We start from the raw sequence: 26,829 nt of genomic DNA on the forward strand, positions 1-26,829 counted from the left end.
CACCGGAGGAACTGGACGTGGCGGACAGCAGACCTCGCCAGAAAGAACACCCCAAAGACGGATGCCACGCATGTGAATGCGCATGAAGCCAGTAAACTCGGTGTAGTTAGTACCATCAAAGATTACCGGACAGCGAGGGACAGCAACATAGCCCGATGCAGCAGACATATTTTTTGTTTTTTTTTGTTTTGAGAACCAACGAGAGCACCAGCGACCTGATCGGGCCGGCGCTGGATCGGGCGTCCGCTGGAGAGGACGCTAGCAACGGGATCCGAGCGGGAGAGAGAGCAGTTGGGACCGGCTACAGGATCTTGGGCAGGACCTGGCGGCTGGATCGGTCATGAGCAGAACCAGTCGGCTGGATCGCGGGCGTCTTCGATCGGGATCGATGGCGGCTATCAGGCGGCAGCGCCCAGGCGGCGGCGCCTCACGAGACAGGCGAATGAGGGCGGGTCGAGCAGATCGATCTGGGAGTCTCGATCGGGGGTGGGAGGGAGAGTCAGCGCAGCCAAGGATGAAGGCGTCGCGACGGAGGTGGATCAACAGCATGAGTTGCGCGTGCTATAAAATTGACCTAGCTCTAATACCATGATAGGAATATGCAACTTGTATTCCCATGAGGCCATAGGCCGATATTATATAAATGTACAGGTGTGAAACATATGCAGGAAACCCCTTATACAACGGGATAAATACAAAGGGGTACATGACTTATATTATAACTCTAACAACCACCACATAACATGCATCGTTGTGGATCGCCATTGTCCCCTCTGTCTGATGAGCCTCCTCATCTGCTAACCAACTTTATTCCTTCTGGTCTGCAAAACTCACGGTACTACATATTTAGCATAAACGTATGATTTCTTGGTTATTCATGCTCACCGAGCCGAAGGCAGCGATGACATTGAGCAGAGGAGGGGTTTTGTAACACCAGGGAAGATGGTCGGGCACGATAGGGTTAGAGAGATGGTCGGGAACAGCGACAGAACTGCTAGCAGTCGGGTGTTGGCGACATGGCAAAGGCTACACTGTAGGAGCGCCACGAGCAAGAGAGACAACCGATTAGCATGGACAAGAGCATTTTCAACCGGATCTTCCGCTTCGCCCCATATGTTCGGGCACACAGTTCGAACATAGTATGGATAAAAAATTATCACCTAACCGAACCCTTTAAATCTAGCCCATATGTTTGGGCTGTCCAGCACTACCCATTTCTAGCCCATATGTGAGACGGATTTGAGGAGGGCATGAAGGATTTCTAGCCCACATGGACGCCAATGCACAACACACGGCACATGGCGGCCTGCCCGAGCTCAGAGGAGGAGGGCATGGAGGTTCCGCAAGGTTTGAGGTGGCAAATGTCATGGTGGACGACATCCACCTCCTCTCGATGAAGGTGGTGGAGGAGCAATTCTGCCTCACCCAAGTTGAGGAGGTGAAGCACCTCTCAACGAAGGCGCATTTCGAGGCCAAGCATGGAGGCACTGCCGCCTTCGCCAAGCTCATCATGGAGAATCACGCCATCCTTGAGTCCGAGCAGGTGGCGACATCAAACCGCCACGACATCAAGCAGGAGGAGCTCTTCGCAGACAACACTGAAGGAGATGACATCGATTTGCCCCACTGTGAACGATCATGAGGCCACGACTACATCAAGGGGTCCATCAAGCTCCGACGAGGAGTAGGGTAGCATGTAGTTTGCAATATTATTTGGAGATGCTCTAAGAGGGCGGAGGCAGTGGATAGATGTAGAGGAAAAGGAAGAGCCGTCCGATGAGATGCAACAGTTGCTGAAATCGACTCTGGTTTTGAATAAAAAAAACAAGCAATCCAGGCGACCATCTTCAAGGTAGAGTAGAATACACAGGTTTTCATTTGGGCATTTGGCTAACCAACCTTTTATATTGTAACAACCATTTCTTCACAGCAAGCCAGCAACCACAACAATTCCTGGAAGCTGCAAATTTAAACAAAATTCACAGAGCAGGAGACCATGGAAATGAAGCATTGAGACTATCTGGTGGGATGTAAGCTGATTCCAGGTTCTGAAATGACTTGTATGAATGCGGCTAGAATATCAAATAGCAGATAGGCAATACTGCATTATTAAACTCGTTTCTCATCGATCATTACCATATAAATGGCATTCAGAACTGTTGTAAACAAACACAGCCATCACTCTGCAATTTGTCCTTGCATATTTATATCAAGATAAAAGATATGATCTCAAAACTTGGAAAGGCCCAGCAGAACCATGATTGTACGTGTCACAAATAAATTACTCCGTACCAAAAGAAGTTCATTTAGTTCACTACTCTACAAATTCTATCAGACTGATTGCACGACACGAGCAGGTCTTCCCGCGTTTTATCACCTTGGAGCAGAGAGACCCATCTCTATATAAAACAAACAAATAAAGTATACATCAGGAGATTGAACATCGCAACAGCACCTTTATTCTTTAAATTTATAAGCATGGAAGCATACAGCGTTGAAGTGTTCCTGATACTAGAAATAATAATGTTACAAGGAATTGACTGTCTAAGACATAACACTACGGCTAAGACAGATGTCGAGCAATATGTTTGGAGCATATCCACAATAGCCAAGCGCCCACCTTAAGACATTGTGTAAATGTTTCACGTATCATCATTTTCATCTGAGAAAAGAAGAATGGTAATGTTGTAAACTACACTGCCAGGCGGATTCATACAACTCACTTTGTTAAATAGAATTTCAAGAGAAAATGTAACCATCTTACAAGGCAAAGAGAGAAGCATATAGGAAAGTTGCACAAATAATATTGCATATATTTTTCCCAAACAGGTAGGCTTAGCAAAATCACAACCACTGCATAAAACATAGGGAAATGGCGTATTTTATCCATCAAACTGTTCTTCAAGAAAGGCGGCTAATAATTATATGTAAATAATATAAATCTAGTCTTCAGGTACAAATTTGACATGTTTAGGCACTCATTCTTGATGATTGCGAAGCAAAACAGCAAGCTTCCAGTAAAATACCTTTCAAGAACTAGCAACTCATGTGCCTGCAGAAACCAAATGTCTCACTCAATTGACCTCAATACAAAAATCTATGAAAGAATATTGTTGAACAAATGAATCTGCAATCGTTATTGTCTTATAGTATGAAAAAATGTTTTCTCTCTTGGACTGTAGGTAAAGGAGGTATAGTATGGAGTGCTGATCAGCTAGAGAGACCCAAAGGTAGCACTGACATGTGCAACCTAAGAATTAAAGTGATTTGTTGTTCCTACCCAAACATAAACACAATATTGAGGTAGTCATGTCACTACGCACAGTGATGTCACCGTGGAACAGCACTAGCATACTATTAGGCCAAAACGGTGCTACATACGACATTATTTTGGTAAGAATTAGAGGAATTTAGAGTTTATGAACATGGACATCTCTAATTCTCCATTTTCATTAGTCGAACCATCTACAGCGAGCTGAATAATTTCCTTTTGGAATAGAAATGATAGCAAACAAACACCAAATGGAACTTCTTAGAACACTGGCATTTCGGTGATACGACAACGACCACACACATCTGGACAAAAACTACACAGAATCATCGACAGGGAAGTGACCAAAGGGTGACACAGAGCAAACAAGCAGCATCAGATTCTTCACCATGCTGAGCAAGCAACTGAACTAATGGCGCGCAAGATTAAAGTAAGGTATAAGTATGCACGGGCGGGCGCAGTTCTCACCCAAACCGAAAAGACAGACAACAGCTTCATCGATGGTACGATGTTAAAGTCCGGGATAGGTGCGACAGAGGATACCCTGAGAGAGAGCGGAGGAGCTCCGGGACGCCGTGCTCAGCCGCGAAGTCAGCCTCGCCGCGGCCACCGCGCTGTGCAGCGGCAGCAGCGACATTCCCGCGCAGCACCCCAGCTCCAGCGGCACCCTGCACGCCACAGACCATTCCGCGTCACAGATCCGGCACCCACATGGATAAGGCTATCAACTGCGTCACCGTTTGTTTACCTGGAGATTAGCGGGGCGCGGCGGGCGGCGGAGCGGCCGACGGAGGGCATGGAGCGGGAGGCCGCCGAGCGGCATGCCGCGGTGGCGGCGCGGGCGGCGGCGCGGAAGCAGGTCGAGGCCATCTCTGAGGGTTTGGCGAAGGCAAGGGAGATGGGAAAGGGAGAGGCGGGTGGGCGAGGACCGAGGAGAGTAGAAGCGTTTAGGGCTCGGCGTCAGGAATGCGGCGGCGGCACGGGCTGGGAAGGAAGGACACATTTCCAGGTCCATGTTGGGCCGGACGCCCAACAATAGCGGATCCTGTTCGGCAGGCCGCCAAATGTGCCACACCGAAAAAACAGGCTGCATTTCTTGGGCAAAAAGGATTGGAGGCGGAACTAAAAACAGAATAGTTAACCACATGAAACATGTGGTAAGCAATCCAAACAATAAAAAAAACAGAATAGTTCGTTCGGTTACAAAAATAAAAAAAAACATATTTTGTGTCAACGTTATTTTGACGATTTCGTGTTTGGTGTCAAAACCAATTTGATGATTTCATATTCACTACTAACGATTTGTGGGCTTGGCAAATTCAACGTCTATCACCTTGAAAAAAAAACATACAAACCATCATCGACAGGTGCATGATACAACAGGGTGTAAGGGCTGTACAGAATATTTTGCCCCTAAAACCTAGGGTTTCTCCCGGGCGGTGGTGACACCGTTGGAACTCATATTTTACCGACGTTCGGGGCGGGCCTTTCCCTCATCGATATTGGGATAACGTCCTTTGGCTCTATCGCGCGAGGGCATGCCTAATCCTTCACATCCTGGAGGAGGAAGGTAGTGGTGGCGATGACGGCGGAAACGGGTGGGTCAGGATGGATCCGAAACCGAGGGAAAGTTGATGATCTACTTTGAAGACTCGAGATAATTGAAGGAAGATGATGTTGTTGATCTTTTGGGTCGGGACAGAGAGCCTCCACGGGAGACATGTTGGGCGGTGTTGATAAGGGTATGCGTGAAAGTCCCCTCTAGTCATATGGCTTTCTTCACGGCCATGCAGGTGGCATGGGGTTGTGCGCAAGAGGTGAAGTTTTGAGCTTTGAATGATTATTTGTTCACAGTGGAGTTCGAGTGCTTTGGAGACTGGAACACGACAATGTATGGAGGCCCGTGGCTCTTTAGGCACCATGTAGTGGTAAATGAAGAATACAATTGACTGGTAAATATAGAAATATGTCTCTAGACTCCATCAAAGTCTGGATGAGGATCATTGAATTGTCAAACTTGGTACGCAATAATTCCGTGTCTAAGGTAATGGCTTCAAAGATGGGAGAAGTGCTAGAAGTAGAGATGGGTCTGGATGGTGTGGAATACATCAAGTTTGTGCAGAGTTAGGGTGAAGATCAAGCTTGATAAGCCCCTTGCTACATTTTTGTCAGGGAATGTGGCACCTTGTAAGCCTAGTCAGATATTGTAAGTGTGGTATGAAAGGATGCCCCGGTTCTGTGCAAACCATGGTACAATGGGACATATTGCTAATCAATGTGGAGAACGGTTGCATGACCCCTCCAAGTTTCTCATGGCCTAAGGACAAAAGTAGACGTTAACACTTTATACAAAAATGTCGACAACATATTGATGATGTGATCTCGCAATATTTCATAAGTTAGGTCTTTCCAATACCATTGTTACCCTAAGAATATGTTCTGGTCATTGTTGGCATCCTTATTACCATAACAATGCTCATGGTTAGGAAAACAAAGCGTCAACAATACATGAGCTAGTACAAAGGCATGACTAGGGATATGTTTGGTGTTTATCTTTTCACACATGCAGATAGATTTGTTGCCTCCTAATCTCACATTCCTTCAAGAACCACTGCATGTGTTTATCTTTATGATTGATTTTATGGCATATTTCCAATATTCATCTTGACCACCGCACACTCAAGCTCTCCTTTTGTTCTTGCAATATTTTATTACCAGCCCCTAACATTTTTTTGGTATCTGTTAAGTACTTTAGCTACCTTCTTCAATCCTATCCTACAAAGTACCTTGGTTACTGCCCTTGCAACCTCTCTTAGTTTTAGAGAACCTATCTTATTTTATAACGTTCATGACTTTTCAAAAAAGGGACTCACGAATTTTAAAAAGTTTTCATGGATTTTGAAAAAAAATCTTGAGTTTGAAAATTCCATGGATTGGGAAAAAATTGTGAAGTTAAAGAGTTCACCGATTTGAAAAAGGTCATGAATTAGAAAAAAGTTCATGTATTTTTTGAAAAAAAATCACGGATTCCAAAAAGTTTATGAATTTGAAAAAGTTCACGAATTTGATTTTCACCAGTTTGAAAAAACATCAACAGATTTTATAAAATGTTCATGATTTTTTAAAGGTTCACGCATTTAAAAATATATTCATAAATTTAATACAGGTTCACAAAATTAAAATCCAGAAGTTAAAGAGTTCAGGTATTTAAAAAAATTCCACAAATAATTAAAGACGAAAAACTGACAAGGAAAAGAGAAAACCCAGAAAAATAAAAAAATGGTAGAAAACCACAGTGAAAAAACATAGAAAACAAAAAATAGATCTAAAAGCATCTAGTAGCTAAACGTGAGCTAGCAGACGAGATACATGGGACGGCTCAATATGGGAGCGTGTGAGCACTTCGTACGATCAACGATGGAAATGACGTCTTAGGGATTTTCTAAATAAAAAATGACGTCTTAGGGACTCCTATAGGCCGCGCATTGCGTCCGATTTGCGCGATTTGCGCGCGTCGCAAAGCATCTTTTTTTTTTTTGAGACAAGCGTCGCAAAGCATCTAGTAGCTTCCCAAAACTACTGGAGCAGGGGATATATGGGCCGGCCCAATTTAACGAAGGAAACGCCGTCTTAGGGACTTTCTAAAAAAACAACGTGTTAGGGGCTCCTATACGTCGCGCATTGCAACTAGGCTGGCCCATTGTCACGAGGAAACAGTGAAAAAATCACCCAAAAAATGAATGCGCCCATGCGAGAGATCAAACCCAACACTAGGAATGTATCGGATGCACCCACACTTGTGGTGCTACAGGTGCACCGGATGCTGTATAACATTTTCAAAAATCCGAAAGAAAATCTAGCACATTGACACAACATTGTTTGAGATTCAAATGACAAATTTGACATCATTGCGATAATGGGCCAAATCTATAGCCCAACATATGTTATGTACTATTCAGTAGTGAATTTGCCATTTTTGTTTTCTGAGCTATGTTTCGAATTTTGACCCAAAATTTCGTGACAACATAAATTAATGTTGTCTGAATGTGCTAACTGTTCTTTGGAATTTTTTAAACATTAAAAGTGTGAAACGTGAGTTTGGTGCACCGGTAGCACCATAAGCACTGGTGCACCAGATATTTCCCACCTTGCACCTCCAACAGCTGGGAGTCGTGGCCAACAAGCGGATGAGCTTCAACGACTAATAAAAATACACGGTTCAAAGGAACTATTAGCCACTACAAATCTAAAATATTGTTTTGAATTTTCAAATGTGATATTTTTCTGTTTGTTTCTTTATTGATTTTTCTTTTTTCAAATCAGTAATTACAAAAAAAGTTAGAAATTTGGAAAAATGTTGGAATTTCAAAAACAAATCATGATTACCAAAAATTGTTCACCTTTCCAACAAGGTTTGTAATTTGGAAAGTTGTTCCCATTTTCAAAAACTGTTTGAGAATTGAAAAAAAATTGGATTTAAATATTTTTTCACATTTTCAAAAATTATTTTAAAAAATTCGGAAAAATGTGTGCATTTAAAAAAATTGTTTGTTGAAAAATGTTCGGTTTTGATTTAGTGAGAAAATTTTTAAACGGGAACATATTTCGACATTCTGAACAATCTTTTAAAAATCAAACAAATTGTGACAAACATGAACGTTTTAAGAAAAGCCTGAACATTTTTTCCGAATGTGAATATTTTTTGAATTTATGTATAATATTTGAAAAACCAAAACAATTGTTGAAAAACATGAATGTTTTTCGCAAATCCAGAACAATTTTTTGTAACACAAACATTTTTTGAACACATGAAATTTCTTTGAAACTCCCGAACAAAAGTTGGAAGTACTATCATTTTTTGCGAAAACATGATATTTTTTGAATATATGATAATTTTTCGAAAAAATATTTTTTGAAAAATATATAAAAAAGTGTGAACAAATTTTGAAAAAATAAAATACATGTGGAAACAAAAAAGGAAAACGAAAAGAGAGAATGAAACCGAAACAGAAATAGAAAAATAAAATAAGAAACCGTTTCAGGAACCTTCTAGAAGGTTCTCAGCACTAGGGAAAACTTCCTAGGAACCCTCTAGAAGTTTCCAAAAACCGAAACGTGAAAGTTGTATGCATACTACAGATGGGCTGGGCCAAATCGCTCGCTTGCGTTGCTGGCATGTGTGTTTTGTCAACAGTTTGACGCAATGTGCTTCAAATAGGATTTTCTGTGTTAAGGTGGCCATTTCTTGTTTACTGCTTCATGCATTTGTTAACACTTTCCTCGTACGCAGCCACCACATCGGTAGTCCTATACGGACCGGCCTATGTAGATTTATCGCTAGTACTAGAAGGTTCCACTGATTTTTTTGGGTGGCTGTTGAATTTTTTTTGGGTGGTTGCTGAATTTTTTCCTCCGAAAAACCTGGAGCTTCGGGAGAGGCGATTAGGGTTTTCAGGGTGGACTCTATGGCGGCGCTCGTTGATCCCATCGACGAGGTGCCTTGAGAGATCGATTAGGGATGGCTACGGCCCCTGATCGGGATCGGGGGAAGGATCCCTTGTCGCCTATGGCGGCGAGGGCGAAGCTGGCGGAGGCTTTGGGCAAGTTGGATATCTCGGAAGAGGAAGCGACGCCACTTGTTCTGGATGATTGCGAGGAAGGGCCGGAGAAGTGGATGCTGGCGGGGAAAGTTCTTCATTGTCATATCTTGCACATCCAAACTATCACGAGTGCTCTACGTCCCGCGTGGGGAAACCCTAAGGGATTGTCTTTCCGGCCTGCTGGAGAAAATATTTTTGTCGCTAAATTTGCCAGCCAGAGAGATCGTGATCAGGTTTGGGCACGCTCCCCATGGCATGTGAGTAAGAACACGGTAATTTTGTCAGAGTTTGGTGAGTGTATGAGACCATCAGAGTTGAGATTTGATAAGCTGCAGATGTGGGCTAGGGTGGTTAATCTCCCTTTCAATCTGCGTGATGAAAAGTGGATTAAAGCCATAGCAAAACAGATTGATCAACATGCAACAATGCTTCAGTTTGATCAAGAAGCAGGGTACCTGAGGGCGAGAGTCACAATTGAAGTGGAGAAGCCTTTGAGGAGATGGATATTAATAGAATCAAAGAGGAGAAAGTGCATGGATCCGTATGATATACTATATGAAAATGTCCCTCACTTTTGCTTTTCGTGTCGCCGGCTAGGGCATGCCGATCTTTATTGTCCGACGCCAGGGACCAGAGATGAAAAGGGCGATCTTCCGTATGGGAAGGGTCTGCGTGCGCCGGCGGATCGAAAGAAAGGAGCATCGAGTGAGAACTCTGCGAGAGATCAAAGTGGTACGCAAAGTAGAAAAGCAGAAACTCGCAATTCTACCTCGGCTGCAGATGGAGGTGCTGAGGTTACATCCCCAATGAAAGTCAGACCACAACAGAACAAGAGAAAGGGTGGACCTCAAGAGCCAAAAAAAGTGTACAGAAGGGTTGATATGCCTCTTCTCATGAGCACTGCTCATACAGAGAAGGAGGGCGGGGCTGATGATCCAAGTGCTTCGGGAGAGGCTCATGGCTCGGAACAAGATTTAGTTACGAGCGAGGGGGAGACATGGGAACCGAAGAAGAAAAAACCCACCCCGATGAATTCAGAAAAATTGGCAGAGGCTGCGAGGCAGCCCTGCCTGGGACAATGAGCTGCCTAAGTTGGAACTGACAGGGGCTTGGGAACCCCGGGTAGTTCGAGAGCTTCGCAGCATCGTGAAGCAAGAAGCGCCCGGTCTCCTATTTGTCATGGAGACAAAAATAGCTGCAGCAAGAGTAGAAAGCTTGAAGACCTCCTTGGGGTTTACGGGCTGTTTTGCAGTTAATAGTGTGGGTCTCAGTGGAGGGATTGGTATGTTTTGGACGTCTGAACTAGATGTTGAGCTAAAGAACTACAGTTTTGCCCATATAGATGTTATGGTGCGGAGGAGGAATAATGCCTATAAGGTACGGAGAGTGACTGGTTTCTATGGGGCTCCACGGGCAGAGGATAGACACCACAGCTGGAGGTTCATGAGAACGTTGTTTGCAATTCAGCATCAAGCCTGGATGTGCATTGGAGACTTTAACAAAATTTTACTGGGCATGAAACACTTCTCGAGAGCATCACGTCCTGAATGGCAGATGCGTGCGTTCAGAGAAGTTACGGATGAATGTTTGCTTATTGATCTAGGGTGGACAGGAGTTGAATACACATGGGATAATTGCCAGCCAGGCGTTTCAAATGTCAAAGCCCGGATTGATAGAGCTTTTGGAAATGCCGCCTTGATAAATATGTTTGAACATATTAAAGTGAGGCATATTGTGACTACGGAGTCTGACCATTGTTTTGTCATGGCAGATCTCCGGGAGCGACTTGGTCAAAATCAATTGAGGGGGCCGAGGCCTTTCCGCTATGAAGATGTCTGGCAAACACATGTGGAGTATGATAAGCTTGTCTTCGATAGATGGCGAAAAGGTGCGGGAGGCCAGGGGTTGCAAGGAGTCAATCAAGCTCTACAACTACTCCAAGATGACTTATCGTCCTGGGGAGCGCGGGAGTTTGGATGCCTAGCTCGCAAAGTTCGTAAGCTCCGCGAGAAACTTACTCGCTTGCGGGAGCGTTCTATTGGAAGGGGCCCGTCTGACGAGGAGAAGGAGATCACTAAACAACTCAAGCTAGCCCTTAAGCAATAGGAAATTTGGACTCGTCAGCGGTCTCGGATTACATGGCTGCGCGAAGGGGACAGGAACACGGGATATTTTCAGGCCCACGCTTCTCAACACAAACGCATGAATAAAATTGAAGGATTGGAACGGGCCGATGGGTCGAAATGCAGCAATTCAGAGGAGGATCATGCGGAGGTCCAGTCTTGTTATCAGGCCCTGTATACGTCACAAGGATTCCATCAGCTAGATGAGTTACTACAGTTTGTTCCTGTCCGCGTGACGGAGGCCATGAATGATGCGTTACAAAAACCTTATACGGAGGAGGAATCAAGAACACACTCTTCCAAATGGCCCAGTCAAAAGCCCCGGGAGTGGACGGTTTTATGGCGGGTTTCTTTCAGCGCCATTGTGTAAGTGCATCTAGTGCCACCCCTAGTTGGTTTTGGAGTATTGACGACAAACCTGGTTGAGGGACTAATGTGTTTGTGAGAATTGCAGGATAACATAGGTAGTAGTCCCTCATTGATTCGGTTTACCTACTAGAGACGACCCCTAAAAATGTATGAAGACATTGAAGACAGTGGTGGTATATGAAGATATTCACATTGAAGACTATGACATGAGAAGACATTGTGTGAAGATTATGGAGTGCGAAGACTTAGCTGTTTCGTTGTTTCCTTTTCTTCTTTGTTGAGTCGTAGGAACCACTGTACTGTTAAGTGGGGTCCAAGTGAACAAAGTCAGAGTGACTGAAGTGATGCTCAACCCAAATCCTATGTCTTCGAGCGAAGACAATGAGAGCAAATCTTATCCAGAGCTAGATGAGTGAGCTTTGCTTGTAGCCCAAGTAAAGTTGTCGTGTGTGTTTAAAATCTGACCGTTGGAACACGTGTCAGTTCCTTAGTGACCCAGGGTCATTTCGGACATATCAGGCCGGGTTGCCCAGTGGCTATAAATAGCCCACCCCCTACACCATAAATTGGTGGCTGCTCAGAGTTAGTGCACGGCTTTTGTCGTTTGAGAGCAACCCACCTCCGAAGCTTTTGAGAGAGAAAAATCCTTGTGAGGACAAAGCCCAAACACCCAGAGCCAAAGAGTGTTAGGCATCACTGAAGTCTTTCTATCTGAGTGACCTGAAGACTTGTTACACTTGAGGACTGTGAATCCTCCAGCCGGTTAGGCGTCGCGTTCTGAGCATCCAAGAGTCATTGTGGATTGATGTCTACTACACAACCTTCTTCTTGTAGACATTGTTGGGCCTGCAAGTGCACAGGTTTGTAGGACAGTAGCAAATTTCTCTCAAGTGGATGACCTAAGGTTTATCAATCCGTAGGAGGCGTAGGATGAAGATGGTCTCTCTCAAGCAACCCTGCAACCAAAATAACAAAGAGTCTCTTGTGTCCCCAACACACCCAATACAATGGTAAATTGTATAGGTGCACTAGTTCGGCGAAGAGATGGTGATACAAGTGCAATATGGATGGTAGATATAGGTTTTTGTAAACTGAAAATATAAAAACAGCAAGGTAGCAAGCGGTAAAAGTGAGCGTAAACGGTATTGCAATGATAGGAAACAAGGCCTAGGGTTAATACTTTCACTAGTGTAAGTCCTCTCAACAATGATAACATAATTGGATCACATAACTATCCCTCAACATGCAATAAAGAGTCACTCCAAAGTCACTAATAGCGGAGAACAAACGAAGAGATTACGGTAGGGTACGAAACCACCTCAAAGTTATTCTTTCCAATCAATCCGTTGGGCTATTCCTATAAGTGTCACAAACAGCCCTAGAGTTCGTACTAGAATAACACCTTAAGACACAAATCAACCAAAACCCTAATGTCACCTAGATACTCCAATGTCACCTCAAGTATCCGTGGGTATGATTATACGATATGCATCACAGAATCTCAATTCATCTACTCAACCAACACATAGAACCTCAAAGAGTGCCCCAAAGTTTCTACCGGAGAATCACGACGAAAACGTGTGCCAACCCCTATGCATAGGTTCATGGGCGGAACCCGCAAGTTGATCACCAAAACATACATCAAGTGGCACATGGTATCCCATTGTCACCATAGATACGCACGACAAGACATACATCAAGTGTTCTCAAATCTATAAAGACTCAATCCGATAAGATTACTTCAAGGGGAAAACTCAATCCATTACAAGAGAGTAGAGGGGGAGAAGAAACATAAGATCCAACTATAATAGCAAAGCTCGCGATACATCAAGATCGTGCCAAATCAAGAACACGAGAGAGAGAGATCAAACACATAGCTACTGGTACATACCCTCAGCCCCGAGGGTGAACTACTCCCTCCTCGTCATGGAGAGCGCCAGGATGATGAAGATGGCCATCGGTGAGGGTTCCCCCCTCCGGCAGGGTGCCAGAACAAGGTCCCGAGAGGTTTTTGGTGGCTACAGAGGCTTGCGGCGGTGGAACTCCCGATCTATTGTGCGTTCTGGAAGTTTTAGGGTACGACGGTATATATGGGTGAAAGAAGCACGTCAGGGGAGCCACGGGGGCCCCACGAGGCAGGGGGCGCACCCCCCACCCTCGTGGGCAGCTCCCGTATCTTCTGACGTAGAGTCCAAGTCTCCCTGGTCATATTCGGGAAGAAAATCACGTTCCAGAAAGGTTTATTCCGTTTGGACTTCGTTTGATATTCCTTTTCCTCGAAACACTGAAATAGGCATAAAACAACAAATCTGGGCTGGGCCTCCGGTTAATAGGTTAGTCCCAAAAATAATATAAAAGTGGATAATAAAGCCCAATATTGCCTAAAACACTAGATAATATAGCATGAAGCAATCAAAAATTATAGATACGTTGGAGACGTATCATGGATCGCCGGTGAACGAAGTCTGTGAAGGTTTGGAAGTCTACCTTGAAGACTTACCAGAGTAATTGGGCGAGGACTGGGTGTCCTTAGCTCAAGGGGAATAAGGTGAAGACGCGGTCTTCTGAGTTGAATCTCAGCCTCCCCAACCAGACGTACAATTGTCATAGCAACTGGAACTGGTCCAACAAATCCTGTGTCCTCAACAAGTGACTGGTTCTATCCTCTCCCTCTCTTTACTTAGAGTTTGTCTTCGTGAAGTCATTGCCTGTTTGCTTTACCTATTTGTCTTCACTGTTTGACTATTATTATTGTTTGGCTTCATATCATCTTCCATCCTGATCCTTTCTACCTAGCTGCTATTAGTCTTCGTACTCTCACTTTATTGCATACTTGACTATGGCTTGCTTAGTGTAGTTTATCTTCTGCTGCATATTAATAGGGTCATTTCTATTGTTTGTCTTCGAAACTTCCATGTTTTGAAGACTTTCATAAAAATCGCCTATTCACCCCCTCTAGTCGATAACTAACACTTTCAATTGGTATTAGAGCAAGGTACTCCCTTGTTATGTGTGATTCGGTTTAACCACCTGGAGTTTTAGCTATGTCGACTGCAGGGATAATCAAAGTCTCCGCTGCTTGCCCCGTCTTCAATGGAACTGAATATCCCTACTGGAAGAATAAGATGCGCATGCATATTGAAGCCATTGATGTCGACCTCTGGTATGTCGTCAAGAATGGCGTTCCCAAGACTGGTGAAGGTGTCACCCCTGCTGATGTCAAGAAGTTCGTTCAACTGGATTCTACTGCCAAGAACATCATCTGTGGTCATCTGACCAAAGGACAGTATGACCGTGTGAGTGCTATGGAAACGTCGAAGCTAGTCTGGGACTGGCTGTCCAAGGTCAACGAAGGCGTCTCAACCCAGAGAGATCAAAGGATCAGTGTTCTTCGCAACCTTTTCAACCGCTTCAAGAGAAACGACAATGAAAATGTCCAGCTCACATTTGATCGCCTCACCAACATCACAAATGAGCTTCGTGCTCTCGGCGCCATTGAGATTACCAAGCATGAAATCGTCAAGACACTACTGAGATCACTTGACAGCTCCTTTGACACCCTTGCCCTCATGATACAAGAACGCCCTGACTTCAAGACACTCGATCCGTCTGATATACTTGAGAGGCTCAACAACATGAGTTCCAGCTATCTGAGAAAAGATATATCTATGGTCCCAACTATGGCCGAACTCGCGCTTTGAAGGCAAAAGCCGTTTCCTCATCTGAAGAAGAATCTGACTGCAGTTCTGATGATCCTGAAGACATTGGAAAGGAACTTGCTATGCTTGTGAAGAAGTTCCAGAAGTTCACTAAGAAGAAGGGCTTCATAAAGTCTTCACGATCTAGCCCAAGAAATGATGAAGCTTCCACTCATGACTACAAGAAGAGAACATGTCACAAGTGCAAGAAACCTGGACACTATATCTCTGAGTGTCCACAGTGGGACAATGAGAAGAAGAAGAAGAGCAAGGAATATGATTCTGATGACAAGAAGAAGAAGAAATCTTCAAAGTCTTCTTCCAAGTCCTCATCCAAGTCTTCATCTCATAAGAAGAGCTCATCTGGCAAGGCTCGTGCTTTTGTTGGCAAGGAGATGGATACAGAGGAGGAGTCTGCTTCTAAGGAGGCAGAGGTGGAGTCTGAGGAGGAGTCCGACCCTGGCGTTGCAAGTCTGGCTTTAGCCACAACCTATGTTGCCAAGTCCATCTTCAACACTGAAGACAATGACTTCCACACCAACGCTGAAGCTAATGACAAGGACGACTCTGCTCCCACCTACTGCTTCATGGCACGTGGTGCCAAGGTAAAATCACGCGATGCTTACTTTCAAACATCAAGTGAAGATGACTCTGATTGTGAATCCAAACCCAGCTACAAAACACTTGCTAAAATTGCAACTGAACTATGGAACATACTCAAAAACTGTTAGACAAAAGTGATGACCTGTTGGACGCGGAAATGACCCGTTCACAGTCCTTAGTGGAAGACATAAAAAATCTTCATGCTAAGTACCAAGAACTTGAAAGTCATCATGAAACGCTCTCAACCACTCATGAAAAGCTCTCCTATGATTATCTTCAAAGGAAGCAAGAGCTTGAGAAATTGAGAAATTGAGATCTTCAAAAAGAGAATGAGTCACTTCGCGCTCAACAGATTAGTCCCGCTCAGGATGGATTTGAACCACCATGTCTAAAATGCCTTGAGCGTGACAACGCTGCCTTTGTTGCTGAATGTTCTACTGCTGCTACTGTTGCATTGTCTTCAACTACTGATGTGGTAACTAACCCCTCTGCTGAGGATACCACTACTATTGCCGATGAAAATGCTAGGTTGAAGACATTGCTTGAAACAGAGATGTACAAAAGTCTGAAAGGGCTCAGACACTGTGCGATGTCCTCAAAAAGCAGATTCTGAACCGAAACCCTAGGAAAGAGGGTGTTGGGTTCGAGAGGAAAATGAATGTTGATGGTTCCTACTGGAAGCCTGAGCAGTACCCCAAAACCACATGGGTTGCTACAAAGGGACCTTTAGTGGACCCATCCACCTTATCTGGCTATACCTGTGCTAACCCTATTATCATTGATGAATCCTTTGATGCAAACTATAAACTGTTTAAGAATCAGAATGGTGAAGTGTTTGCTAGGTATATTGGTACTAACTGCAGGAATGGGCCACCTATGAAGAAGATCTGGGTTCCCAAAAGCTGTCTTGAGAATCTTCCAGTGAATGTCATCATGACACCACCTAGGAAGAAGATAAACCCCAGACCTAAGGCTTCATATGGTCCAAAGGCTTCATACAGACAGAGGACTCACCTGAGTCACCCTAACGCCAATGTTTTGCAGGGAAACCATACTCAGACTTATGAATATGAGCGTGTGTCTTCAAACCGTATGTTCATAGAACTAAGAACTTTTCTACTTATTCATATGAGTATCATTCATCTCCTGCAAGGCTATTTGCTAGGGCTCCAAAGCCGAAGTTCTCAGATGCTGCACTTAGACTCATTGCTTCTAAGCCACCCCTGAAGATGTGGGTGGCTAAGAAGAATTAACTTCATTTTGCAGGAAAAGGTCTCCAGCCGAAAATCAAAGGCGTCTGATGCTATTGCTGGGGACCTAAAACATCTTGTAGGGCGCAAGATCAAATGCCCAAATGGTCTCACTATGTATTTTGTTCCTGAATCATTTGCCACTCATCCTATCAGTCCTAATCTTGATCTGAGCTTCAATAATCCTCTTGCCCGTCAAATGTTTATGCTTCACACATCTCTTGGTGAGGCCTATCCCCCTGGCTGTACTGTAGGGTATGACACCTCATGCTTTAGAATGGATTATGACAGCGGATGCACTAATCATATGACTGGTGATCGAAGTCTTCTTATGGACTCAACTTTACGTCCATCTGACAAGAGTCACATCACATTTGCTGACACTGGTAAAAGCAAGGTATTGGGTCTAGGTAGAGTTGCAATCTCAAAGGATCAGCACATGGATAAAGTGATGCTTGTTGAATCCCTTGGTTTCAACTCAATGTCTGTCTCAATGCTTTGTGACTTGAACATGATTGTGATGTTTGGAAAATATCGTTGTCTTGTACTTATGGAATCTGACAAGTCTCTAGTCTTTGAAGGGTACCGGAAAGATGATCTATACATGGTAGATTTCTCAGCAGGGCCACAACTTGCCGTATGTCTTCTTGCAAAAGCTTCAGAGTGCTGGCTCTGGCATCGGAGGCTGGGGCATGCTGGCATGAGGAACTTACACACTCTCGCCAAGAAGAAGCATGTCATAGGCATCGAGGGCGTCAAGTTCAAGAAGGATCATTTGTGCGGTGCCTGCAAAGCTGGAAAGATGACTAGGGCAAAGCATCCCTCGAAGACAATCATGACGACATCTCAACCCTTCGAGCTGCTACACATGGACTTATTTGGCCCTACTCACTATTCTACCCTCACAACAACTGCTTGTCTCTATGGCTTCGTCATTGTTGATGATTACTCAAGATATACGTGGGTGCATATAATTCTCTACAAGACTGAAGTGCAGGATGTCTTCAGACGCTTCGCCAACCGTGCCATGAACAATTATGGCGTCAAGATCAAGCATATCAGAAGTGACAACGGCACTGAGTTCAAGAACACCGGACTTGATCTTTATCTGGATACAATGGGAATCACTCATGAGTTCTCAGCTCCGTACACACCTCAGCAGAATGGCATAGTGGAGCGCAAGAACAGAACCCTCATTGAGATGGCTCGAACAATGATCGATGAGTACAAGACACTAAGAAAGTTCTGGCCTGAAGCTATTGATACATCATGTCATGTCATCAACCGTGTTTATCTTCATAAGCTTCTGAGGAAAACATCCTATGAACTCCTCACTGACAAGAAGCCAAATGTCAGTTACTTCAGAGTATTTGGAGCTAGGTGCTGGATCAAGGATCCACATCACAAATCAAAATTTGCACCTAAGGCTCACGAAGGTTTCATGCTCGGGTATGGAAAAGACTCGCACTCCTACAGAGTCTTCAACCTCTATCTCTATAAAGTCGTCGAAACTGTGGACTTACGGTTTGATGAAACCAATGGCTCACAAAGAGAGCTCCTGCCAAATATGCTAGATGAAGCTCCACCCAGTGAGTCTATCAAGCTAATGGGAACTGGTGAAATCATGCCTTCTGAAGCACAGCCTGAAGAGGAACTTATCATTTCTGCACCTAATCAACCTGAAGACAATGCTCAGCCTGAAGACAATCCTTCCAATGTTGACAATGATCAGCAAGAGCAAAATCTTCGTCTAGTTCATCCTCGTGTTGCAAACGAAGTACAGATTGAGAAGATAATTGATAGCATAAATGCACCTGGTCCAGTCACTCGTTCAAGAGCAACACAATTAGCAAATTTCTGTGGGCACTTTGCTTTTGTCTCAATATCTGAACCCAAGAAAGTTGCTGAAGCCTTTATGGAACCTGAATGGATTCAAGCTATGCAAGAAGAGCTTCAACAGTTCAAACTGAACAATGTCTGGGAACTGGTCAAGCGACCTGACCCTCGCAAGCACAACATAATAGGCACAAAATGGATATATCAAACAAGCAAGATGTGCATGGTCAAGTCGTCAGAAACAAAGCACGTCTCATCGCTCAAGGATATACTCAAGTTGAAGGGATTGACTTTGATGAAACGTTTGCTCCTGTGGCTAGGCTTGAAGCTATTCGCATACTGCTAGCCTATGCTAACCATCACAACATCTTGCTATATCAAATGGATGTGAAGAGTGCATTTCTCAATGGCAAGATTGAAGAAGAAGTATACGTCGCACAACCTCCTGGCTTTGAAGATCCAAAACATCCTGATATGGTGTACAAGCTAAACAAAGCACTGTATGGCCTCAAACAAGCTCCTCGCGCTTGGTATGATATGCTCAAAGACTTCCTGAAGAGCAAAGGCTTCAAACCTGGATCCCTCGATCCCACGCTCTTCACGAAGACATATGATGGTGAACTGTTTGTGTGCCAAATCTATGTGGACGATATTATCTTCGGCTGCACCAATCAGAAATATAGTGATGAGTTTGGACACATGATGCAAGAGCAATATCAGATGTCCATGATGGGTGAGCTGAAGTTCTTCCTTGGTCTTCAAATTCATCAGCAAAGGAATGGCATCTTCATATCTCAAGAAAAATACCTCAAATATTGCCTGAAGAAGTTTGGAATGCAAGATTGCAAAGGTTACACGACGCCAATGCTAGCCAAACACCATCTGGGTCCCGACGACAATGGTAAAGAGTTTGATCAAAAGGTATACCGCTCCATGATTGCTTTTTTACTTTATATATGTGCATCTAGGCCAGATATTATGCTTAGTGTTTGCATGTGTGCTCGATTCCAAGCGGCACCAAAGGAATCACATCACTTAGCTGTGAAGCGAATTCTTCGATATTTGGCTTACACCCCAACATTAGGATTATGGTATCCAAAGGGCTCAAAATTTGATCTGGTTGGATTCTCGGATGCTGATTATGCTGGTGACAAGGTGGATCGCAAGTCTACATCAGGCACATGTCATTTTCTAGGACGATCACTTGTCTGGTGGTCTTCAAAGAAGCAGAACTGTGTATCACTCTCCACTGCTGAATCTGAATACATTGCTGCTGGATCTTGTTGCGCTCAGCTTCTATGGATGAAGCAAACTCTCAAGGACTATGGCATCCATCTGAAACAAGTACCACTCTTATGTGACAACCAAAGCGCCATCAAGATTGCCAACAACCCAGTTCAGTACTCGAAGACAAAGCACATTGAAATTCGTCACCACTTTCTCAGAGATCATGTCATGAAGGAAGATATTGATATCATTCACGTCAACACTGAAGAGCAACTGGCAGATATCTTCACAAAGCCCTTGGATGAGAAAAGGTTTTGCAAGTTACATTGTGAGCTAAATATCTTGGAATCCTCAAATGTCCTGTGATCAGGCACACATCCTAACACTTATGCATGTTGATGACTTAGATGTGCAACACACGAAGTAAAGTATATCTTCAATCAATGAAGACTTACCTTCTGAGTGTGAATACATTAACGTGGAATTTGACTTCGGAGCGCCACGATAATTGTGCGCCGTGTCTGGGTCTAATACTTCCTATACGGTGGGTAACGCCACCACCAAATTCTTCTATTTGAACTGTTTTTCTCAATGCGTTGCATTTGCTATGTCTTCGCAGTTGGTTTGTCTTCAATTTCAACTTGTCTTCATGATTATCTTCACTGTGTTGTTTTCTGATATATACATATTAGTGTTCTGTCCTCTACAGCATTCACTTATAGCTATGTCTTCCCTGTTGAATCTTTTGAACTAAGTGAATGTGATCGGACCCTAATCTATCTATGCTTTCTATCTCAAACTCTATCTGTCCAAATCATATGCATTCTATTGAAACTGTCGAATGTCTTCTCTGCGTCCTTGTCAGCTGAAGATACAGAGAAAAACATTAAATCTGGTTTAAATGCTCTATTCTTATTGCCTGAAATCCGGAGAAGCCGGAACGACCATCCAACAATCCTGGCGGGCATGGGAACGTGGGACAACCTCAAATGTGTTGCATGTACGCCACGTGTCCCTCAAATGTGAACCACCAGGGGCACCTGCGTAATTGCGCTGTGCCGTCCCTTTCCTTATAAATACTTGTCCCCTCACGGTCAAAAATCCTTCTTTCACCTCTCCACCTCGTCAAACCCTAGCGCCATAGCTGGCCCTCGACGACGCTGGCGATGAAGCGCTTAGCTGCCGCAACTTCTCCGACGCTGTCTCCACGCCGGCCGCGGACATCGTCTTCTCCGCCGCCGCCATAGGTGTCTTGCGTCGCCAAGTTAGGGCACGGAAGATCGAACTGCTCGGCCTCCACTTCTTCTCCGTCTAGCAATTCTTCATTTGGTAAATAAAACCCTCCTTTTACCATCTTTTTGATCCTAAAGATTCATCCTGTTTACCAAAAGTGGTTTCTGCCTACACAATGTTAGATCTATCCTGTCTGCATCTCATATAATGCCTAGTATATTCACTTAAGCTTCACATCTAGTTAGATTCCTAACTTGTACTTATTCTTGGATTCGTACAAATCTGGAACCAACTCTCAACATATAAGTGAATGTCTTCGCGCTATGAGGTCAATGTCTTCTAAACTGATTTATCTTCAAAATCTTCTGAGAATGCATATGACCTCTTCCCCCTCCCTCGCATCTCTAATGCTGTCACAGGTACATGTCCGTGGGAGAATCTCTTGGTTCTCATAGTCTGCATTCATTTGCAGAATTCTTACAGCATCACATCAATTCTCCCGAAGCTAGCTCTTGTCTGACCAGCAGACAGAAGCCTTTGACTGTGTTGAAGCCATTCAGTTTGAAGTTCATGGCTACAGAAAAATCAGCAAGGAAGGGTGGCAGGCAGCGCCGTGGAGACACATCAAAAGATTTGCCACCAGATCTGGCAGTCCAGTACAAAACTGATCCAGAGGAAACGTACAATGAAAGGAAAACCTGAATCCAATGGATTCGAAGATATTGGGCTGAAGAATGGTTCAAGTACCACTTCGTAACCAAGGAATACGCTGAGAAGAATGCGATAAAGTGTCCTTGGGGAGATATAACTTACAAAGGTCTTCAACCCAAGAACAAAGCTGAAGCTATTGCACAAGGGTTCTACCCGTGCATGGTCAGAGGACCACAACCTGCCAACGCTGACCCCACTTCTCTCTTGTGGTGTCGCGATGACAACCTTTTCAAACACAACTATCAATTTGCTAAGGCTTCAGCAAAGGAGAACAAGAAGTCGCTAGGTCTGAACTTCAACCCCGGCCCATCTGCTCCAAGGGAGGATGGCACTCGTGAAGCTGATCAAAACGAGCTTGGCCCCTTCTATGATCTTCAAGGTCTTCTCACCTACATTGCAGTCCAAGGAGCTACTATTGGGGACGCTCCTGAAGATGCTGACACAGATGAAACACCACCTGCTCCAAAGCCCTAGAAGCAGAAGAAGGCTAAGGCATCAAAGCCAACTGCGTCACCAAAAGCTTCGCACTTGAAGCCTCTGGCTACTGCACCTCCTGAAGACAGTGTGCAGTCTGAAGATCTATCACGTATCTCCAAGAAGACGGAGATGAAGAAGAAAAACATCAAGAGTACTGGTCAGGCATTGACCCCTGCTGCCATTCTGCGAGACAAACACATTGATCTGTCAAGTGATGAAGATCTTGCAGATAACGCTCTTGAGCAACTGATAAAGAGCAAGGAAGAAGCAGAAATCTTCAATGATTTGCCTCTCTTTGACGTGGCAGTCATCAACAACTTCATTGATGAGTAGTTTGACACCCCCAATCTCAGCTTTTAAGATCTGCAGCTTCCAATTGGCCTCAATGTCTCTTTCAATGGCGCCATTGCTTCTGAGCTAGCTCTAGCTCAGCGCATCGTTGAACTGAAGCACAAGATTGACTATGAGAAAGCTCAGTTCAAGAAGCACATGGCAAAGCTCAGTGTGCAAGATGTCAAAAACTTCAAAGTTATGCTGCACGAGCTCAAGGAAGCTTTTGTCAAGAAACGTGAAGAAGCTAAAGGTTCTCATGAGCGCATGAAGAGTCTGGCTGCCAAGTGCGTGCAAGCTTACAATGAAGCTGAAAAGCGCAAGGCTCTTGGGCGTCCAGGCATCGACCCCAGGATGGCTGCCAAGAAAAAGAAGCCATCTGTGGACCAAACTGAACCATCTAGGCGGGAAGAGCCTCGCATTGTCTTCCCTACCAGCATGACAGGCGTGAAGCCTACGGTCCCCACAGTGGCTTTAGAGCTTCAGAAGACAAGGGCAGCTGAAGCCAAGGCCAGGAAGCGCAAGACCAAGAACGTCTCAGATGAAGCTCCACCCACCAAGAAGCGCAAGTCCAAGAAGGACCGGGATGCTCCCACAGAGCCCCTTGTTATCGAGCCAATCTCGGTTGCTCGTCCAGAGTCTGCACATCAAGAACGACGGATGATAGTTCATGAGCTTGCTTCCACAGAGGCTCCTGAAGCTGAAGATATTCCAGCAGTTGACCCCACCGCTGCTGAAGACATTGGTCCCCATGACAATGTTGGAGATGATGAAGTCCTTCCTCAGATCGAGCACAACCTAGTATCATCGCCTATTCTCACGAACAGCGAACTTATCAGCACTGGTCGTCCTCTGACGCCAATTGCACATGATGCATCATGGGCTGATCACCCACAACAACAAGACACCCCAAGTACTCCCCAACCACAAGTCACCTCACCAGTGCAAGATGGCGATGACTTTGAGGCCCAGCCAACTCCATCTCCACAGGCGTCGCCAGCGTTACGCAGGCTTCGCAAAGGACCAAGGCCACAAGTCTCTGAATCTGAAGCCAAAACGGCTTAAGATATTACGGCTGCATCAGCCGATGAAACACAAGAACCAAGAGTGGATGAAGAACATGTTGCAACACCCCCTGTCCAACAAGAAGCTGTTCTCACGGAGAACGTGACCGACCCTCCAGTTATACAAATGGAGGTTACACAGACCGAGGCGACCACCAACTCCAACACTGAAGCCAATGACGTTGTCATGGCTGAGGCTAATGTGGCGCCTGAAGTAAATGTGGCGCCAGAAGTCAATGCGCCTGAAGTCAATATGGTGCCTGAAGTGACTGCACCTGACGCTGATGCTGCACCTACCGCCAATCTGCAGCCTGAAGTCAATGCCACTGCTCCTGTTCCGCCTCCAAGGCCTCATACTATCGAGCAAGCATACAATTATGGGCAGCTTATCACTGTCAAATGGCCTCTTGGTTCCTCCGCCTGCTGTTGGTCCTCAATTTGACTACCATGTCGAGCACAGGCCTCAGGTTCAGAAGCCAACGCCAAGACTGCCCAGATTTCCAGGGACAGCCACTTCACCAGGGTCCTTCAATGTCAATGGCTTCAAAGCGCACAACACCTTCTTTGACAGCGCTAAGAACCCCTACACTAAGGCAAGAATCTCATCTGATCGGTTCTGGAGCTATCAGCAGCGAAGCTACTACTCATGCATTTTATACAATCAAGGTCGCATATTCCCACATATGCGTCTTGACACAGAAGCCATCACTGGTCTGCCCTGTTTGGAAGAAGCGCTGGATTGCTTCAGAGAGTCTAGCTTATTGCAGTTTGTCACTGACAAGGAGCACTAGAATGAAGAACTACTAATCCAATTCTATGCCACCCTTCATATTCGTGGCTACAACAGGGATCCGAAGACATGAGTCCTTGAGTGGATGACAGGAAATGTCCATCATGAAGCCAAAGCTCTTGATGTCATTGAGCTTACTAGCCTGCCCACTCCAGGTGACCTATATGAACCCGGTTGTCAGCTTCACAGTGCTGCCTTGGAGAGCATTTTTCACAAGCCTGAACCCGACATGAGCCAGATGCTCAGCATGATGAAGCCTTTGCCTCCAGATGCAGAATATCCTAAGGAGTTCTTTGTTGAAGACCTTGAGTATCTGCCACATACCATCTATCACATCCTACAGCGAACTCTTTGGCCCATCAAAGGACATTCTTCTCATGCTAAGCTGGAAGGTGCAATGAAGACCTTGGTCTTTCATATTCTCCACGGAAAATGCTTCAATACACAAGACTTCTTTATCCGCCAACTTGCTGCATCAGGATCTAACATTTTTGGTCTGAAGTTCTATGCTCCCTGGATCATGCGTCTGATCAAGCTCCACTCCGCCTTCAACTATCAGCCCTCTGCACGCAACCATATCATCTTTTTGCCAGAGGTTGATCTGTCTATTGAAGCCATATATCCAGAGCCTGCCAAGGAGCCTCTTAGTCTTCAGAATGCTGACCACCAAAGCTTCTCGCAAAACATTGAAGGGGTTCAAGCAGTCGCTCGTTTCTATCCATTGGCTGGAAATACTCGCTTGCCTCACCGTGCATAGACTGAAGCTACTGAGATCACCATTGCCCAAAGGCCTTGCAAGCGCTCTCGTGTTCTGAATGACCGAGAACTTCTTGTGGCACTGCATCAGAAACAAGACAAGCATCACTTCTGGCTCAAGCGACAGATGCAAAGTCTCTTGGTGGACGTCAATCGCATTTGCAATCTTGCCACCAAGAATGCTTTTGTCACTCACAAGACCTGTCAGCGATCATGGAAGAGTTTGACACTGCTCAGTGCTGAAGCAGATCTTTAAGACGATGGCTTCACTGAAAGATTCAAGTTTGACTCCACTCCTCCACGGAATGCTGTCCTACGTCGAACTCCATCCCTTGAAGACTCGGACTATTCTCCTCCGCTGCAACGGTGAATGCCAGAGTGATTGATGATGAAGATGATGCTACTTCAACACCCCCGACTTCAGCGCGAATCAACACTGCACCAAGTTCGTCCGCTCTGCCAAACAACACCGACGACCCTGCTGCTTCACCCACTCCTTCTGGGAACGAGTAGATGCTCTATGTCCTCAAACCTTTTTGGTCCTTACTAACAAAAGGGGAAGAATCATATGAATTTGATAGTCTTCAAGCGGGTCCATATGGGCGGTTGCTTTATATTTTGCCTAGTGTTTACAACTCTCGCTTTTTGATACATTTGGTTCCTTGAGTTGTAACACTTAAACTCGATGGTCGTCTGCTACTTATTTGCTATTCTGCGATGCGATGATAACTTCCGCACTTAGGTCATTCTGCAGATGTCCATTTTTCATTATGCATGTCATTATCTTCATAATATCATAACTTGCATGATAAATTGTTGTCATAAGTTGAAGAGGATCTCCACAAGTACAACCTGCCATGTGCATTTGCATACCAAAAGAAAATTACTTATATGCACATCTTCAGGGGGAGCCTTTTCCACTTATGAAGACAATAACCTATCCTTTACAATTTCACATATTTTATTCCCCGTTGAAAACTTCAACTAGTTTGTCATCAATCACCAAAAAGGGGGAGATTGTAAGTGCATCTAGTGCCACCCCTAGTTGGTTTTGGAGTATTGATGACAAACCTAGTTGAGGGACTAATGTGTTTGTGAGAATTGCAGGATAACACAGGTAGAAGTCCCTCATTGATTCGGTTTTCCTACCAGAGATGACCCCTAAAAATGTAAGAAGACATTGAAGACAAAGGCGGTATGTGAAGACACTCACATTGAAGACTATGACAAGAGAAGACATCGCATGAAGACTATGGAGCGCGAAGACTTAGTTCTTTCGTCGTTCTTTTTCTTCTTTGTTGAGTCATAGGAACCACCGTACTGTTAAGTGGGGTCCAAGAGAACCAGTCAGAATGACTGAAGTGATGCTTAACCAAAATCCTATGTCTTCGAGTGAAGACTATGAGAGCAAATCTTGTCCAGAGTTGGATAAGTTAGCTTTGCTTGTAGCCCAAGTAAAGTTGCCGTGTGTGTTTAAAATCTGACCGTTGG

The 26,829-nt window shown here is 44.7% G+C and overlaps 1 protein-coding gene across 13 annotated transcripts; it reads right to left on the reverse strand.

The window, feature by feature from the left end:
* Positions 1–2,102: 2,102 nt before the first annotated feature.
* On the reverse strand, positions 2,103–4,252 carry LOC125514010 (protein NUCLEAR FUSION DEFECTIVE 6, mitochondrial). Of its 13 annotated transcripts, none has more exons than XR_007286242.1 (5): positions 4,020–4,251; positions 3,815–3,939; positions 3,027–3,052; positions 2,621–2,662; positions 2,103–2,399 (listed from the first exon to the last, which is right to left on the reverse strand). XR_007286242.1 is itself a non-coding variant. In XM_048679253.1 (4 exons), exons 1-3 carry the CDS (start codon positions 4,139–4,141, stop codon positions 2,643–2,645), a joined length of 267 nt encoding a protein of 88 aa, XP_048535210.1. In that variant the 5' UTR covers positions 4,142–4,252; the 3' UTR covers positions 2,103–2,399; positions 2,621–2,642. The 13 variants fall into 13 exon arrangements, 8 of the variants coding, with proteins under 8 accessions (XP_048535210.1, XP_048535211.1, XP_048535208.1 ...); XR_007286241.1 differs by having other exon boundaries at positions 3,740–3,939; positions 4,020–4,250; XR_007286240.1 differs by lacking the exon at positions 3,027–3,052 and having other exon boundaries at positions 3,740–3,939; positions 4,020–4,250.
* Between the last annotated feature and the right edge of the window lie 22,577 nt (positions 4,253–26,829).

This window comes from Triticum urartu, chromosome 6 (assembly GCF_003073215.2).
Source record: "Triticum urartu cultivar G1812 chromosome 6, Tu2.1, whole genome shotgun sequence".
NCBI classification, from domain to species: Eukaryota; Viridiplantae; Streptophyta; class Magnoliopsida; order Poales; family Poaceae; genus Triticum; species Triticum urartu.

Coding starts and splice junctions, on each gene's coding strand:
- LOC125514010 (XM_048679248.1), bottom strand. CDS start 4,141: ATGGCCTCGACCTGCTTCCGCGCCGCCGCCCGCGCCGCCACCGCGGCA. Junction 3,940..4,019: donor CGCGCCCCGCTAATCTCCAG/GTAAACAAACGG, acceptor TGTGGCGTGCAG/GGTGCCGCTGGAGCTGGGGT.